This window comes from Alosa sapidissima, chromosome 15, assembly GCF_018492685.1.
Source record: "Alosa sapidissima isolate fAloSap1 chromosome 15, fAloSap1.pri, whole genome shotgun sequence".
Classification (NCBI taxonomy): Eukaryota; Metazoa; Chordata; class Actinopteri; order Clupeiformes; family Clupeidae; genus Alosa; species Alosa sapidissima.
In genome coordinates, this window is record NC_055971.1 from 20859002 (window position 1) to 20878492 (window position 19491).

Below are 19491 nucleotides of genomic sequence, written 5' to 3' on the forward strand. Positions count from 1 at the left end.
TCAATACACTTCTGGCAGTGCATCCCTCAATCACAGCACCCCAGCCACGAACAGGGGGCTGACCAGCAATATCGTCCACTGTCAGCCACCTGTGTTTGTCTCGAGAAGGGTTGACACGGTGGCTGGCAGGCTTGGAATACGTGCATGTGCAGCAGGCCGAGTGGCACTGTTGCTGAGGCTGCAGCTAGCAGACCAGTTTCAGGCATTGAAGCATGGAGACTGTGTGGCCCTTATGAAAATGTCTCAAGCACTGTGATATGTCTGTCTGTCTCTTCAGAGAGTTTGGCTAGCATGCATTCCAGATCAAGTCCTACGAATGTCAGCTTTTGACTGGGTTTGAGCCCACATCCAGCATAGTCAGGAGCGAGCCTGAGCAGAGCCATGTGATGTGGATCTGGACAGCTGATGTCGACGTCCTCTCTTGACCATGACCACGGCCCAGATTATTGTATCCTATATTCCTACTTGTATCTCTTTGAGGCCAAATTCCAAATCATAAAAACTAACTTTTCCTGACATCTTCTACTGTGGTGTGGATCATGAAAAACTCCCTGTCACGTTTAAGGAAATGGTAGCTTCAGCGAAAGTTCTATTAGGAAGACTCGTAGTGTAGCCTTACTCCTCCCATGCTTACTCGGAGCCAATAGTAACTGCCTACTTTCGGGAAAGCCCCGCAATCTGATCATTCACTCATTTAATCAGCGCTAGCCTATAGGAATTCAGCGGGCTCTTTAAATATGTACCACCTAACACTGCTTCTACTTCTCAGTACGCTGACCTTGACGTCCTATTGCAGTCGTCTTTGTTGCTCTGAACGAATCACGTTTCAACCTTACCTTGCCAATCTAGGGGCCGAACACACGGACCATGTCCGTCGGTTCTCCTCTGCTCCAAATCGAGTCGTCTGACTCGGACTCGGACGTCGTTCCTCCAACCCAGCCCAGGAGGAGCGTCAGGTCGATCCAGGCCAAGTCCGACTGGGCCCGTTTCTCCGCTGTCGATATCGCGGCGGCGTTGACGGAGGCGGGGATTCCCTTCGACGCCGGCCTGCGGAAGGGTGACCTCGTGCTTCTCGCACACAATGCCATCGGCAGTCCCGCTGTCCCCGTTGCGGCTGGTCTGTCGGGTCCCGTTCCTGCTCCCGCGGCCGACCCGGAGGAGCCTGAGCAGCCTCCGAGGAAACGCCGTGCCAAGGCCAGGCACGTCGCCCCGGCGCCGCGTGGGCGGCCACCTTCCGCTCGGCCCCCGGCCACTCCAGCCCCGGCTACCCCCGCCCTGGTCGCTCCGGCCACGCCTCAGCCCATCCTGGATGCCGTTCTCTCCCTCGCTGCTTCGGTGAGGGCCATCGATTCCAGGATTCAAGCGCTGGAGACCCGGCGCCCGGCCCCTCCGTCGTCCTCGCCTCCCACGGCGCCTCCGGCTCTCGCCTCTCTCCAGTGGCCGGCCTCCCTCCCGGCCCCGAGCTGCAGCGCAGCTATTCCGCCTGCAGCGTCTGCCGCTGTTTCCCTCTGCGCTCTGGCCGTGCCTGTCTTCAGCCTGGCATCGGCTCTCCCTGCTCCTCCGCTGGGTAGGGGCTTCGTTGCTCCCTCCGCGGTCTCAATCTCTCCGCAACTCCGGCAGAACATCATTCAAGGTAAAGACGTTAATCTCGCTTCCTTGTTATTGCCATCTCCCGCTGTCGACCGTCAGCTCGTTGACTGCGGTGACGTCTCAGTCATCCTCAAAAATTCTGACCCGAGGCTTTCAAAGAGCCTGTCGTTCTGTGACTTCGTGATTGCCTTCGGCATGTACCGCAATGTCCTCTGCAGTGCCTTCCCTGATCGCCGACTGGAACTGGACACGTATCTCGCTATGATGGCCGATTTTAATCAGCGTTATGGGGGCACGCTGTTCTATCAATATCACAACTCGTTCTCCGCAAAGTCTGCTTCCTACATTTCCCTCTACAATTCCCGTTTAGACTGGTCCGTCGTCGACACGGAGCTGCTGGTCAGGCACTTCAGCAGTCAGCGATCGCTCAGCTGCAATATTTGTAGCTCCCACGGCCACTCGGCCAGTCTGTGTCCTCAGACAGTCTTCAGCGCACCTTCCGTTCCGGCCACTGCCCGGGGCGACGGCGTAAGGGCTCCTCTCGATAGGCAAGGGTGGCCCGTTTCCTATTTTAACGGGCTCGCTATCTGCAACAATTTTAACGAGGGCGTCTGCTCCCATACTAACTGTCTTTTCTCCCATGTCTGTAGCCAGTGCAAGGACCCTCATCCAAAGTCCGTATGCCCCCGTCGCGTAAGGCCGCCGCGGGGAGGAAAGGTGGTTTCTGCAAAGAAATTCTAGCGTCTCACCCGTCCACGCCTATTAATGTATCCGTTTTGTCATATTATCTCTCTGCCCATCCTGACTCTGTGTTTGTTGATTTTTTGCTCACTGGTCTCTCTCAGGGGTTTAGGGTTGGTGTCCTGTCCCCCCTCTCTGACTCGTACGTGGCTAGGAACCTGCAGTCTGCCCTGGCCGAACCTTCTGTCGTGTCCGAACTCCTGTCAAAGGAACTTAATAAAGGCTATATTCTCGGCCCTTTCTCTGTCCCTCCTTTCTGCCCCTTCCGCGTTAATTCCCTCGGCGTGGCCACTCGGAAGTACTCCGGTAAGAAAAGGCTGATCTTCGACATGTCCTCGCCTCACTCCGACATCTGGTCCAGCGTTAATGAAATGATTCCCCTTGAACCGTTTTCACTCCACTACGCTTCCGTCGACAATGCCATTTGCCTTATTAAAATCGCCGGCAGGGGCGCTCTCCTGGCTAAGGCCGACATCACAGACGCGTTCAAGGTTATGCCGATTCATCCCGCTGATTGGCCGTTGTTCTGCGTTAAGTGGCAGTCCAACTTTTATTTCGCCGTGCGGCTCACGTTCGGCTGCAGGAGTAGTCCCCACATTTTCAATTGTCTGTCGGAAGCACTGTGCTGGATTTTGCTCAACGTCTGCCGCCTCCCGTTCGTCCTCCACCTCCTGGACGACTTCCTGCTAATTGATTTCCCAGCGGGGTCTAGTTCAGGTCTGGACGTCCTTCGCGCTGTATTCTTGGAGCTCGGTGTCCCTCTGTCGGCGGAGAAGACTCTGGGCCCCGTTCACTCTCTCGAATTTCTGGGCATTATCCTCGACTCGGTTGCAATGCGGGCCTCTCTCCCGGGGGAAAAATTAGCTAGGATTCGCGAAGTGTCCGCCTCATTTCTCTCTGTGGGCACGGTGACCAAGCGAGACCTTCTCTCTCTCTTGGGTCATCTGAATTTTGCCATGCGCATCATTCCGCAGGGTCGCTCCTTTATTTCTCGCCTGTTAATTCTGGCCCACTCCGTTGTCAATTTATCCGACCCCGTCGTGCTCGACCTGGGTTGTCAGTCGGATCTTGGTTTCTGGTCTAAATTGCTTGCTGAATGGAACGGCATCTCATTTTTCTATAATGATCACTCTGATTCGTCTGTCTCTCTCGAGCTGTTCACGGATGCCGCTCCGTCTCTCGGTTTTGGGGGATTGTATAAAGACGCGTGGTTCGCAGAAAGATGGTCGGACGAATTTATGGCATTCGCCTCCGATGCTGCCTCGTCCGCCCTCTTCGAGCTGTATCCCATCGTGGTAGCCTGCGTACTCTGGGGTACCCACTGGTCAAGAAAGTGCATCACTTTCTTCTGTGACAACGAGGCAGTAGTGGCATCGTAAACAAAGGTCGCTCTCGCTGCCCTAAAATAATGTCCCTTTTAAGGAGGCTCACCTGGCACTCTGTTATACACAATTTCATCGCAAATGCCATTCATGTCCCCGGTTATTTTAACGTTCAAGCTGACGCCCTCTCTCGTCTCCGTTTGCAGGAATTCCACCGGCTCTGCCCTTCAGCCAACAAAGTGTCCACACCGTGCCCTCGTTTCGCCGAGCTGATTCTGGATTAAATCCTCTTTGCCTCAGTTCACTATTAGAGAAAGCCAAAACGTATATGTTAAAAGGCGTCGCTAAGTCCACAATCAAAGCCTATAATTCAGCCTGGTCCTGGTTCTCCATATTTTGTCAGCACCACCACACACCTATCCTCCCAGTTCTCATTTCTACCGTCTGCGCTTTCCTGGTCTACTGCTTTGATCACCGCGGCCTCAAACTTGCGTCAATTCGCAAAACAGTCGCCGGTTTACAATTCCACGCCAGGCTTCACGACCCTTGTTTTCCTCAAAGGCTTCCAAAATTCTTCCCCGCGCTCCATTGACACTCGCCTCCCCATTACGGCGGATATTCTAAACATCATGGTGGCGGTGCTTAGACGCGGCTACCACTCAGAGTACGTTGATAGCCTGCTGGAGGCCGTCTTCCTCTCGGCTTTCTATGGCTTCATGCGGTGCGGAGAATTCACTACAAATTCTCTGTACGACCCCACGCGTAATCTCTCTCTCTCTGATCTTTCTTTTTTCCCCACTTATTTCACCATTTGTCTGAAATATTCTAAAACCGATACTTCTGGTCGTGGTACTACTATTTCAATTGTAAAAATAAACAATGCATTATGCCCGTTCGCCTCCATGGTTCATTACCTTAAATTACGGCCTCATACTTCACCAGTTTCCCCCCTATTTATCACACCAGACGGTCAGGCCATGACTCGTCGCTGGTTCAGCAGCCATCTAGCTAACGTGCTGCTCAAATGTAACCTCTCTCCAAAGAGGTTCACTTCACACTCATTCCGGATTGGCGCAGCCACGACTGCCGCCCAAAAAGGGCTGTCCACGTCATCCATCAAAACGCTAGGAAGGTGGTCATCCGACGCCTACACATCATACATCAGACTAACGCCTCATGATGTTTTCGATGCTCAGAAATTACTCTCTCACGCTAACTCAGGTACCTCTTTACCTTCTCAAATTCTGGTGGCGGTGGTTAAATTCTGGCATTCGCCTGCTCTAATCGCCGTAACGTATCGGGGCCCAGCATGCCGGTAGCTTGCGGTGATTTAGTCTCAGCCACGGGCCTGTTGCCCTCTTCACTGGTTGCTCGTTCGACGCTTATGGTTCAGGTCAATACTCGCCGGTTGCCCGGCTCGTGATGCTCGTCTAGGTTGCCCTAGACGCTGGTTGCCCAGTTTGGTCCAGGTTGCCCTGGATGCCGGTTGCCCGGCCATCACTTGGTCTAGGTTGCCCTAGACGCTGGTTGCCCAGCTAATGGTCCAGGTTGCCTTGGACGCCGGTAGCCCGGCACGTCTCGTGGTCTAGGTTGCCCTAGACGTTGGTTGCCCAGCTCGCATAAGCACTAAAATCCAGGTTGCTCTGGATGCCGGTGGCCTGGCTCGTCACGATGTACTAGCTCGCTAGTCACTGGGCGCCCAGATCGTGAAGTGCTTATGGTCCAGGTTGCCCTGGACGCCGGTTGCCCGGCCGCCGCATTGGTCTAGGTTGCCCTAGACGCTGGTTGCCCAGCTCGTCAAGCTCTAAATCCCACTAAAGCGAAAGCATGCTGCGGGCCCCACTACAACCCTAGGTTATGGTTAACACCTAGCTACCTTAAAATTCTGTCGGCGTCCTGGCACGTCATCACCCCGGCCTGGTCATGACGTTTAATTCATCTTGTATGTATACTAATGTCTCTGCTCCTCTCAGAACCAGATTACTGAGTCACCGCCCCGGCGGTCATCACTCATCCTTTTGGGGGTAGGCTCCCCGCCCCTGCCTTCATCCATCGGCAGGAGACGAGATCCGCTCATCGCTGGACGGATCCGAGACGGGGCCTACGCCAAAGACCGTTACCTATTCAGGACTCTATCATGCTTGTATCCAAGCTGTTCCGTTACTCATTAAATTGTTAACTGATCCTATTCTGTCTACTGAGTCTTTCTGGTAGAACTGGCTCTTATTTTCACCTCACAGCGAATTATCGATCCAGCCTTCTCCAATCCCTGACTGATTTGAAATAATAGTTAACAAGGCCTCATTTTGCTGCACCTGAGTGCTCAATGGTGTTTTAAGCCCCCACCTTCGACTTCAAGGCAGCACTGCAACCGTCAACTTCAAGGCTCCTAACCCTAACCTTAACCCTAACCCTAATCCTAGTGCCTTCCAAGCAGCGCTGCCTGGAAGACGGCATTGGGGGCTTAAAACATCAAACACCCACCCTGACCACCAGAGGGAAGCACAGACTACTGGTGTTGAAACTGTCTGGCCTTCACCTAGGAATGGGGCCCATTCAGGATTCTTCTCTCTCTAAAGATCATATTAATGAAACGTTATAAATTGTTTACCAAGGTCATATTACTGTAGAGCTATCAGATTATCTGAGATATGGACACTGTGCATTGTTTTATGAGTTATAGAGGGACATGCATAAGAAATATGCCTTTGGCCAACATCTTTTTAAGAAGCAAACACAACTAAGTATAAGTATATATACTCTTTTGATCCTGTGAGGGAAATTTGGTGTCTGCATTTATCCCATTTAGCACAGCCAACCCCGCATCGCTGTTTAAACATTTGTAGAGACTGGTCCAATCCGGTGAAAATATATGGCCGCAACCAAAGGAGCCATTGTTGCAGAACATCTAGTTAAGATCTTTTCGGCAGCCTACTGTCCGAAGCACTTTCAGAATGACATTTTATTTTTCTTTATTGCATTTTGCATTTTACATTATCCATTCATTAAGTCAACATTGTCTTTGTAATCCCTGGAATATGTCAAGATATGACATCATTTTCATTTAGCAAGTTAATATAGAACCTCAAAAACTCACATACCACTTGTTTTTTCATTTCCATTTAACTTAATAAGAATACTGAATGAACGCAAAAGTACATGGACCGTGGAAGAGGCAAACAAACAATTTTGTTACATTCAAAAGAGAAAAATGGACAACTGAAGAATGAATGCTTTTAACATTCAGTTACATTTCATTAAAATATTTTAAAATTCAATTGTGTTTTTTTTTTTCAAAGTTACATTTCATTCACAATTATCATAGACAACAATTACAGAGAAATCAGAGAATAAACATGGACATGCACTGGCTTCTCTGAGATGACATTTAGTATTTCCCTCTGGGGAAAGACCATTTTGACAAAACATTTTGACAACAATGAAAATTGTGTCATATTTTCTTTTCACATGGTCCTCCTGCCTATTACTACCCTGGAAATCAAGAGTTAGACCCTTAATCTTTCTAGATTACTAGGGTCTGGATTTTCCAGGCTAGCCTATTACACAAATTGAAGTAGATTTGACATACATTATCTGAAACACTTACAGAATATTCTGTATTCAGAAAACCTAATCTAATTATTAGATTATCTAATTAATTAATTAATTCTGTTTACAGGGTCATGACTTTTTAACTTTAATGTGTTAATTTGAATTGTTGTAAGTCACTATGGATAAAACTATCTGCCAAGAAACAAACACATAAACATAAACATATGAACATACTTTATACATAAAACATACCTTATACATGCTAAAATTGAAGGACCATTTGCTATCTTTGTATAAGATGTCAAATGAGGCTCACCCAGTTATTGTGTTCAGTCTTGGTTTCCCCAAATCATTTCTGTGAAATATTTTGTGGTTGTATAACTGTTTTATCTTCTGCTTTATCTCTTTTGTTTTTGCTCCATATATGATTGGGTTGAGACAAGAAGGAAATAATACAAATGACATTGCCATGAACTTCTTCAGATTTACAGGGCTTTGAGGAATTCTGTATACAAGAACAACTACAACAGCAGAGCATTCATAGACCACAAACACAAGGAAGTGTGTAGCACATGTATACAAAGCCTTTGATCTAGCATCTGAGTCCTTATTTCTGAAACATGCAATTAGAATAAATGTATAGGAAAACACAATTGAAAACAGACCAAGTCCATGATAAAAGCCTGTGATAAATAAACCGTAAATATTGTTTATGGTGATGTCCTTTGCACAAGTCATCCTGAGCATTGACATATTGTCACAGTAAAAATTTAGGACATTTGTTGAGCAAAATGGGAAACGCAATGTGAGCCCAAATACAAACCCCACCAGAACAAAATTAATGAACCAGCATAAGATTAAGATATACTTGATTGCACTTTTGGACATAATTGCATGATATCTAAGAGGGTGGCATATAGCAATGTATCTATCAAAAGCCATTGCTGACAAAATTAGGTAAGAGGCACCACCATACCAGTGTATACATAATCCTTGAAACAGGCATGCAAGGAAACTTGTGTGTCTGTATTCTGACAGCAGGTTATAGATGACTGGTGGAACCATGGCACTCACACCTATAATGTCATTGAAAGATAAACTGAACAGCAGAATGTACATGGGCTGATGCAGATGTGCATGGACAGCTATGATTCCTAGAAGAAGCAAATTAGCACACATTGCAAATAGATAAATTAAAATTCCAATGACAACAGTAACATAGGCCTCTTCGGGTGCTAAGTCAAAGCTACCAATTGTAAAAACCGACAGGAAAACATTCACAGTTCTGTTGTCTGTCATATTTGGTCGTTTTCTCACTCAGGGATTTGAAAGAGGTTCAACAGTCTGAAGTGATGTTAGAATTTCTACATTCATATAAAAGTCAAAAAACAGCAGTGATCAGTCAGTTCCAGTCTGTTCTTTTAATATGTGATGTAGTCAGTGGTTTATCAAGGTCACTTATACATTCAACTCTCCAAAGACAAACACAGGAGAGCAAATCGGAATACGTCATCTGATTTCATCATCAGGCACACACCACTGAACTGTGCTGTGTTTCTATGGGGGCCCACTAAACTGTACATTACTGTAGCCTTATGGCAAAATAAACATTATTGCACTATACACAGCAAAGGGGAAATAAATCATTGACCAAAGTATCAGTTTTGAGATTAACCCTCCTTGAAGGGTACCTGTCAGATGATCTGACCTCATCCGGTAACACCAAGGCCATTGTCAAGAAGGCCCAACAGCGGCTGTATCCACTCAGCAGGTTTAAGTGGGCTAGCCCATCCACTACAGACCTTACCACCTTCTATAGCGGGACCATTGAAAGTGTTCTGACCAACTGTATCAGTTGCTGGCCTTTTTTTTATTCAATTATGACTTTTTCCATAACCAATTTCTCTGCCTCATCTACTTTTTCACAATATATAACAACCCTGGGTTTTTGAGAGGTGCAATATTATTATTATTACTGCTGGTTGTGTAGTCCATGGAACCAATGTCAATGACATTGACTACATCATGTTATTACTAGTGGATGTTACATGTTATTGCATGTTATGGGACCTAATTTAAATTATTTCAGTCAGGACCACTTTAGTCAAAATAGTTTATTGATATGTAATAAGTTACATTTGGCGGTATGGCTCTGTTCTGGGACCTCCCTACCCTTCCGTCAACACAGAAAGCCTAAGGCAGGGAGAGCAGCAAGGTAGATCCCCCCATAAGCAATACAGAACAGAGCAAGCATCAATGACAACAACATTGAATAAGACAATAACCAATCAGGTGGAGTTGGGGGTGGAGGTGGGTAGCAGAGTGGCTTGCAAAGGGAATGGCAAGCCCAGCCATGTTAGAGCAGCTTAAAAGTAGGGCCTAATCGCCTCTCAGCCAATGACGAGCTAAGGGTACTCTCAGCTGACAGGCCAGCTGATCAACCAGCTGATCGGCCAGCTGATCAACCTGGCTTGACTCCGTGGCCTGCCAGAACTAACGCTGTGCTCAATTTAAATGAAATTGTTAAAATCAGATTTTTTCATGGCTGTCGCCAAGTCACATGAGACAATGAGACATAGAACAGAATCAATGTGGACAGAGAGGACATTCAACAGTCGGATGCAGTGAGGATTCTCTCTATACACTGTCAATCTTGTGTGTGTCAAACACACACGTCGGCGCAGGCCACTCATTTGATTCTCGCAGCCACCTTTTGGGGAACCGTGTCATAAGGAAAACACAAGATGGGGACAACAAGGGGAAGTCATCCCTGCATGACGTCATTGATCGGAACCAATTACCAACCAACTATTTTAGGGAATTTTTCGCAGGCCTTTCACTATATAAGGGCACTCCACAATAAACTAGTCCTCTTTTAGACCATCTCATGTTCTTTTTCAGTCAAGTTCTCACAACGTTAACCAATGGGAAAACATTTTGCAGTCCTCATTGTGGCGATGGTCACGTAATTCACTGAGAACCATCAGTGGGTGCTATTGCACACAAATGACTGATAAGCTACAAATGGTAGCTGTAGGGTACATGGTAGCTGTTGGGCACATTTCCTCTCAGTTCACCTGTAAGCCAAGGTGACTAAGTGTGGCCATCAGGTGGTGCCAGGGATGGATTACTGAACGGGCCTACAGGGCCCAGGCCCAGGGGCCCAAGGGGTCAGGGGGCCCTGAAGCCCAAGCCTTTGCATGGAATCATTGCCTGAATATCAACAAGTCAGGATATAGGCTATGAATCTGATTGAATTTAGTATTGGCCATCCCCAAAATGCACCAGAATACAGGAAATCACATCAAACAATTTAAAAAATGTTAAATTAAAAAAAAAAACCCACCCACATATACGACAATTAGTGGGGGGCCCTTAATACATCTGGGCCCAGGGGCCCGGAAGTTCATAATCCGCCCATGGGTGGTGCTACAGGATTGTTGGAGAGGGAGCCATCAACATCCAGTCATCTAAAAAAATGAATATGCAGATGCTAGCTTGTCTCAGGAGAGCTAGGGCCCCATCTATGCATTTCAAAAAAGGGACAGTCTTGGCCTAACTGGTTAGGGCTTCGGGCTTGGAACCGAAGGTGCATACCGCACTAAGAATAATAAACTGCTTGCTATTGTGGCTGAGACATCATTCCTTTGAAATACTGGAGTGAACCTGTTACGGTCTTTCCAAAAGTATGTGTACAGACATCCCAAGTCTCCCGGAAGTTCAGGGAGTCTCCCGCATATTGATAACGGCTCCCTGATGCCCGCAAATTAGATAAAATCTCCCGGAATCTAGAGCAAACAAACAGGAGCGCACACACGAGACCGAAACCTCAAATCGTGTGTGCATCTGAGTGTAGCGCGCACACGACGGGGATGAAGAGACAGAGAGAGAGAGAGGGAGGTAGTGTGTGGGTGCCTGTTCAAGACAGAAAGCATCCTGATTGGCATGTTTCAGTTCAGTTCAGTAGGAACAGGAGCGTCATGGCAGAGGCAGAGTGCCCCCCTAAAAAGACCCATTTCACATCAGACTACACGAAAGTGTACCCTTGTCATAAGAGTTCAAAATAACGATAGTCTTGCATTTTGCACTGTTTGTAACAGTGACTTTAGCATTGCCCATGGCGGGTTAAATGATTGCAAAATACATGTTTAGGTGATTTTAACAAGTGTCATTTCATGTGCATATTATTCAGGACTAGTCAGCTAGATGGCTATTTGCCAACATAAAGACCAAACTACCAAAATCTACATATTTTATCATCACAATTTCTAACTATAGGCCTTCCTTATTTGGTGTGCTGAGTAGGGACAATTAATTAACAAAAATAGGCGCGTGTTTGGTCACAAGCGGCCCACGGTCGCCCGATATTTTAATCAACCCGACCGCAACTCGGACCGCGAATATTAATTAGGACAAAATTATACCCGACCCGCGATCCGACCCGCTTATTTACAAAATGTGTGCTTTTGGTTATAGCCTGCATGCAGTGTGACAGTAGGCCATTTCTGTAAAACAAACTAATTTATTTGCGAAACTTTATGCAGTAGAACTACACGCAGTAGGCATGCAGGACATAATGTTTGCGCAGGAGAGAGAATGAGAATAAGAGCGCAAGCACGCACGCAACCACCAAGGATTAGAACACTAGAATAAGATTTGAAGGCCATGCACATACATTTTTCTTTCGAAAACAGAAATGGTGAGGCAAGGTAGGCAAGAGAGATACATTGCTGGTCAAAACGTTAGCGTAAGAACTGGTTTATAATGCTGAATGAAGCACAAAGCTTTACTAAAGCACATTCACTGTTTAAAGGCACAAACACAACGAACTAAGGTAACTTTTATGCATGCGCGAACCTATACATACCGGTAGATATGGCTGTGTAGTCTGTGCCATAACATTTATTCCTGCAGGCTGCCCGTTTTGGCTGTCATACTTTTAAATGGCTTCGCAAGAAGTAGGCCTACATAGACCATAACTTGTACTACTGTCATCTTCTTTAAGAACTTTTCCCAATATTTCTCATAGCCTATATCGCTTTTCCTGAAGGGGTGTCTTTATTATTTTAACTTGCGTCTTCAGCTTCTTTACTGTTGACTTTACTGTATTGTAGTGATGGCAGTCTGACACTGAAGCTTCAATACGTGCTTCAAACCAGTAACTAGTGATGGGCAAATGAAGCTTTGGTGAAGCACTGAACCACTTTGAACAATTGATTCAAAAATGGGTTCATTACTCGAAGCTTCAGTAACAGCGACTTCTCCTGGTGAAAAGCCAAGACTGCATCTAAATTCCCGGCTAGATAGTGGACAGGAAGCTTTACTAGTGAAATAAATCTAGTGCACGCACCTAACCACCCCACCCCCACACATACGTAGTGCACATGAATAAGAATGGGATATCATTATTTATACAAATAAAGATTGATCAGGAGCCATCAGAATAAAGTTTTCCCACGTAGCCTATCTCTTACATTGTAATAAAAATAAATCGATATGAACAAACTATGCTTGTCACAGTAGAGGCTATGAACCAAACGCAATGTTTTGCATTAGCCTAAAGTGTTTATGCTTTGAGCGTGCTACAATTCAGACTAGAAACGAGGCCGTGCCAGTTGCAGTGGCAGCACGATTGGTTCACGAGGCGGTGGCGCTGCGAACCACTCAGGTGATTCTTTCAGAGAATGAAGCAGTTTCTGCTTCGGACGTCATATGTCACGTGATTTTTTCCGTAGCAAAGCAAGCTTCTGAGCAGTGGTTCAAATAAAATTGTAGTTACTGGTTTGAAGCACGTATCGAAGCTTCAGTGTCAGACTGCCATCATTACCAGTAACTACAATTCCATTCCATTCCACTCGCCCACTCTGTCAAAGAGACGTGAATCATGTTTTGGCCTACAAACCTTTTAAAATATCGAAAACGGATCATTGGTCGGAAAAAAAATATCATGGATCAGGAAAAAATAATTTTCCTCGGCCCTCCCCCCAGGCCAAAAACTTTCTCCTGGGCCTTCCCCTAAGGCTTAAAAAATTCTCTTAGGCCCTCCCCCCCCCTGACGACCGGCCTTCCCCCCCGGTAAATATCGTACAGTCCCTTAGGGTTTAGGGTTTAGGGTTAGGGTTCATGTGTCATGACAGTGTCATGTGTTCATGACAGTGTCATGTCACTCTTATGTCGACACTGTCAAGTAAAGTGTTACCGGGGATTTTAATGCTGATCTATTTGCTCACTATTTGCAAAGGATCTGACACTAATCTAATTTCGTCTAGTCAGTTGTTTCTGCCGAACAGTTTTACATACGTTAGTGATGCCTGGCATACAACCTCATGGCTTGATCATTGCATATACAGCAGATGCTCATTCCTCTATAGTCAATGTAACGCTAAACTATGAGATGTCCACTTCTGATCATGTATCAAAATAGTGCCCCTAGGATTCCCATTCCATTTCACCCAAAAACGACAATGCGGACAAGCTTAAAAGTGACGCTCGGACGTAGCCTAATTATGCTTTTAAACTAAAGTTCGACTCAGGTGCATTCACAAAAACACCCTAGGATGCATTTTAGCGAAAGTTTTTCTTTAAGGTACACTATGCAAGATTTTCACCTTTATGAAGCCAATTTGATGGCAAACAAACTTGTAATAGGTGAATCATTCACCTAACATAGCCATACAGCATAGACGTAATAAATGAAGGCACAATACAAAAAAATATGTTCTGACCGTTATGTAGGCTACACAGAAAAAGTGCTATAAATAGCAGCCATTCGTTATAAAGTCGTTATAATAGGTAGGTCTCCCACCCGGCAAGAATGGATATTGACACTAATTGTGAACCATGTCACATCATCACGTTACAACCAATTGCATTCTAGTGAGTATGGATCAAATGAGGTCACCGAGTGAACTGAAACAATCGGTTTTACCTAGCTTGAGTTGCTACAGCCAGCAGCTAATGCAGCTAGGCATGCTACAGCACTACAGTCTGGGGGCATGTACATGGGAATTCACAGACATGCCCCCAGAGGGTCAAGAAATGTAAATCCATGTGGAAACTCGCCAGATTTTTCCTTTAACTTATTCCATAAAAAGATAGCTTGAATATAGAACATGTAGAAAGGATTGTGTCAGGTTACTTTTAACCACATAGATCTCAATACAAATTTCAAGTTTTTGCCTGAAATTGCACTGTGCCTATTTACAAGGGCATTGTTCCCACCTCTTTTGGGGCCTACCATCAAATGTTGGACCTCTATAGAAAGCTGAGAACCTGTAGTTTTCATAGGAAACAGTCAAAATAACTGTGTGATGTACACAGAGTTACAGAGGCTAGAATATATTTTTTTCTTTCTGCCGGATTACAAGCATCTCTGAACTGACCACATTTCAGCCCTCTGGGTCACTTGGTAGCCCTTAGAAACACAACTGAGCCCTAGCACCAGGTCTTGTGAGGCTGTGTGCAAAAGTAGTTTTGGTTTTTTCCCCCCACTCCAAGTTTTTTTGTAGAGCACTTATTGTTCAAAAGCACTTTAAAACAATTTTAGCACTTATCTGGACTTAGCCCCTATCTCCTACTTATCCCTCTCCCCCAGTCCCAACTCCTGACCCTAACCCAGTCCCAATCCCTAACCCCTTCCCCCAGCCCCATTCTTTAACCCTAACCCTTCTCTAACCCCAACCCTTCCCTAGCCCTTACCCCTCCCCCTGTCCCAACTCCTAACCTTAACCCTAGTCCCATGTCCTAACCCCAACCTTCCTCATTCCCCAGTCCTTACCCCAACCCCTCCCCCTGTCCCAACTCCTAACCTTAACCCAGTCCCAACTCCTAACCTTAACCCAGTCCCAATTCCTAACCCTAACCTTTCCCCATTCCCAATTCCTAACCTTAACCCAGTCCCAATTCTTAACCCCAACCCCGTCCCCTAGCCCCAATCTCTAATCCTAACCTTTCCCCAGCCCTAACCCTAACCTCTCCCCCAGTCCCAATTCCTAACCCCTACTCCTCTTAGCCCCAATCCCCTACTACATGGTTATTACACAGTTATTACACAGTTATCACACATTTCTCAGTTATTACACATTTATTACACAGTTTTTACACATGTATTACACTTATATTACAATAATATTTTATTTTTTGTACACATAGTCTACACCAGTTCCCACCTTCTTGTTTGTTTCCTCTATGTTCCTTTTTGTTTTATACTACCCTCCGACACAAGACAGTTTTCCCTCACTTCCAGCACCAGTCTGTTCCGACCCAATTGGCCAGCGCACTCTAGGCGATCTTGCCCCCAAAAGATAATTTTCCCTTCACCTAACCCTAACTTGTTATGACAAAAACCGAATGTCACTTAATAACAGAAGCATTATGTCATAAACGTTTATGACTTGTTTGTGACACATTCATGACAGTGTCATGTCTCTCTTATGTCGACACTGTCAAGTAAAGTGTAACCAATCCTTGTTATATAACTTAAATTATTTGATACCATTACAGGTTAGATACCGGGAAGATGAGCTCTTGTCAGTTAACCGCTGGGACAAGCGTCTCCTCAAGAGAGGCCAATCCTTGAGGCAATAGGGCTCAAAACAAGAGGGCTTTAAAATCGCTAGCAGCAACCAAATTTATAGGATATGGAGTGGTATCTCAATCTAGCATACAGTACCAGATATTCTGACAACGTTGTTGTAATTGCTCTAATGTCATCACTTTGTTTAGTTTTATCTAAGACACAGACTAAGTATTGTAAGTACTTTTAGTGTCAAACCAAACTGATTTTATTGTTGATTTCCATCAGCAATGGTATGCCATTTCATTTCCTCAGTCAGAAGCTTTACAATAATCCAATATTGGAATATTGAAATGACAAAATAAATATGTATTTTTCTTATCGGCTATTCTCAAATATTTTACAACACACTTATTTATGTACAGTCTGTAGTAAGTGTAACACACATTTTTTTCTTTTTTTTTTCTTTTTGCAATCAAATGTTTGCAGGCATTGCTACTACCGTTCACCACAGCCACTTTTGATTTTGTAACTATAGCGTCATCTGTTCTTGCCGCTAATTGGGTGGTACTTTTCTGATCTGATGAAAACATTAGTGAATTATGGTGTTCCAGACTAGTATCTCCCTGAAAGTAGATCTAGGAGGGCGTAGTCAGGCTATGAGAGGATAGCCAAAGTTCTTTTTAGGCAAGTCCCTCCACTCGGCGGCCATATTGTATCACTTCTTGGGCACTTATCCTGCATCTATTTCGGCAGAAATGCGAGTGCGCAAGGCTTCACGACACCAACCTTGCTCCAGCGGCAAGATCACAACACATGACAATGTATTCACGTGTCGACTTTGTTGGAAGGGGGGGGGATATGTGTAGACAACTCGTTACAAACTAACCCCATGTATTTCTATGGAGAATTTTTTGAGTGCTGTGTCTCCTCATTAGAAAGTCTCTGGGATAGCTTAGATATAGAACATATTAGGACCAGTTTGAATTTAGAAACAGTCTTTGACGTAGGCCCCCATCACTGATGAATCTAAAGGCGAGCAGATCTCTATTCCTGCCATCGGACAAATGCAGGGGCAAGGAGCCTACCCCCAGATGTCGAGACAGGGACCAACTAATGGCAGTGGCTGAAGGGGGAGACGACGATGTCAGCATACAGCAGGGGTCAAGACAGAGACCACTGGCAATGGTGGCTGGAGGGGGGTAGGAGAAGATGTCAAAGTCGGCGTACAGAGGGAGCAGAGAGAGGTGTTAGATGAAATGCAGACAGAATTCCTGTCACCTAATATTGATTGTATTAATGAATGACATAGATCACAGGTTTCCTGGAAAGACTGTAGTAGATGATGGCATAGATTGTGGAGTACAATTGTATTCTTTGCATAAAAAAAACACTCACAACTTGTCACACAGTCAAGAAAAACAGTCACAATTTGTATTTAAGAGGAACTCCGGCCATTTAAAACCCTGTTGTTTAAGGTCACCAAGGGTCCGTCCCATTTCTCCCCCCTTAAAACTTCCACTTGGTTTTGATTGCCCTCAACATTAAAGCCCCCTCGACAAGGGAAGTGGAGGTGAAGATCTTTCCCTATGAATTGGGACACCACTCTTAGGGCCCGTCCCAATACCTCCCCTACCCCTAGATTTTTGCCCTAACCCTCTTTTTTGCGCGTGCACGAGTAGGGCTAGGGTGTCCCATTACTTTAGGGAGAAAGGGGAAGTCCTATTTTCCCCTTAAAATCGACCCTTAAAATATAGCCAGGATCGATGCAGGCTTAAAAAGAAGTGGGAGATGAGATTACCCAGGATACCGTGCAAGCTCAGCAAGCCGGCCAAATTTTTCATATATTTTCGCAAATAAGCATATTAAAATTTCAAAATATGTTGGAATATGTTAGTTTGATGCACATCTGATGGACTGTTGAGTATTGAACACTAATGTTAGAAAATATCTCACGAAGCTATCTGACGATGTTCATGATATCTGCTGAGTGCTTTGAGAGAGTCTGCCCATCAAATAACGTTATCTGATCTGGGTAGTTTCGTCAATATTTAAGGTGTGTGTTCTGGCGTTCACATGAACACGAATATCTTTGTTGATTAACCAGAGGTAGATAAACCAGCACAGCCCACACAACAATGACCGCTGGAACGGGCATGTTCCTGAATGAAAATAGTAGCAGGCTACTACCGGTAGACACGTCGGCGCTGCGCGTGTCGTAGGTGAGCACGTTCGCTACGCTAATTTGCATATAGTGGTGTCCCAATTCATAGGGAAAGATCTTCACCTCCACTTCCCTTGTCGAGGGGGCTTGTTGAGGGCAATCAAAACCAAGTGGAAGTTTTAAGGGGGGAGAAATGGGACGGGCCCTTATTAACGCACCCGTGATGATCTACATCTCCATTTAAACCAAATGTTTTAGAGCGCATGTTGAGAGATGTATCCAGGGCAGGGCTGTACCTACACATATTTGTTGCACGTTTTACAAAAATCATTCTTTGCGATGGATGATTTAGTACCAACGTTACACCGGTCCGATACAGTTTTGCCTATGGCTACCGTGAGACTGAGATACTTTTTGGTGGGTTGGGTTCCATTTAGAAGTGTCCACTTCATTCGCGCTTTCCGTGATTAACACAGCTGCGTGAAATGTATTACTACTGATATGCAAAACGATTAACTTTTCGCCAAGAGGTGGCAGCTTGTGAAGTCCGCTTGATAATGCAAACATGCGTGCAATCAAACAACTGTATATAGGCCTATGCCATGTAAAAACGTGACATTATTGCGAATTAAATTTAGTTTAGTTTGCATGCATTTTTTTTTTAAACTCATGTCGTAGGCTACGGCCCGGTTAGGAATGTCCTGCGGCCCGGTACTGGGCCGCGGCCCGGTGGTTGGGGACCGCTGAACTAGATGACTAAACTTATGCATATGTAGAAGAAGAAACATTCACAAAAATCCATGACATGACCTCTCTTCTTGATAGCTGTTGAAAACTGCATGGAACTGACAGGGATTGTTTTGTTTAACCCTCTACTGCAGCGGTCCCCAACCACCGGGCCGTGGGACATTCCTAACCGGGCCGTAGCCTACGACATGAGTTTATAAAAAATGCATGCAAACTAAACTCAATTTAATTCGCAATAATGTCACGTTTTTACATGGCATAGGCCTATATGCAGTTGCTTGATTGCACGCATGTTTGCATTTTGCAAGGTCTATTTTCTTACGTCTGTCTGTCCCGCCTTCAACACTTTACATATTGCCTTCAGCACTGCGCAGCCTTAGGTCAGCTCACTTCACTTGATCAGTTCTTGGCGAATGGTAGTGTCACACAAAGTTAGCTAAACTGCTAGAATGAGCAACAAAAAACAAGCATCTTTAGCAGGTCACTGGTCAGAGTGTTCGAGAGCCGCTGCAGAGATTTCTTACAGAAAAAAAGTCACAGCTGCACATTTTAGTGATGAAGACTAGGTGCCAAAACTCGCTTATCTGTGTGGCATATTCGGGTTGCTTAATTACCTCAACCTGTCACTCCAGGGGAGAATGACGACTGTCTTTAAACTGGCAGATAAAGTCGCTGCATTTAAAGCCAAGCTTGATTTGTGGGGACGAATGGGGACGGGGTGTATTTGATATGTTCCAAACAGTAGTGGGGGTTTTGGGAGAGACTGAGGCAGGGCCCTTTCTCTCGCAGCTGGTGCGCGATCACCTTGTTGCGCTTTCAAATGAGTTTGAGCGTTAGGCTACTTCCCATCCTCCAAAGAT

General features: G+C 45.5%; 1 protein-coding gene across 1 annotated transcript; it reads left to right on the forward strand.

Annotated features, from left to right (window-relative positions):
- Positions 1–867: 867 nt before the first annotated feature.
- Positions 868–3710, forward strand: LOC121684588. The gene is made up of 2 exons (XM_042064648.1): positions 868–2118; positions 2241–3710. The coding sequence occupies exons 1-2, from the start codon at positions 868–870 to the stop codon at positions 3708–3710; spliced, it is 2721 nt and encodes a 906-aa protein (XP_041920582.1).
- The last annotated feature ends 15781 nt before the right edge of the window (positions 3711–19491 follow it).

Excerpts from the sequence above, each read along its gene's own strand:
- LOC121684588 (XM_042064648.1), top strand. The coding sequence starts at position 868 with ATGTCCGTCGGTTCTCCTCTGCTCCAAATCGAGTCGTCTGACTCGGAC. Across the intron at positions 2,119-2,240 it reads CCACTGCCCGGGGCGACGGC|CCAGTGCAAGGACCCTCATC; the intron begins GTAAGGGCTCCT and ends CCATGTCTGTAG.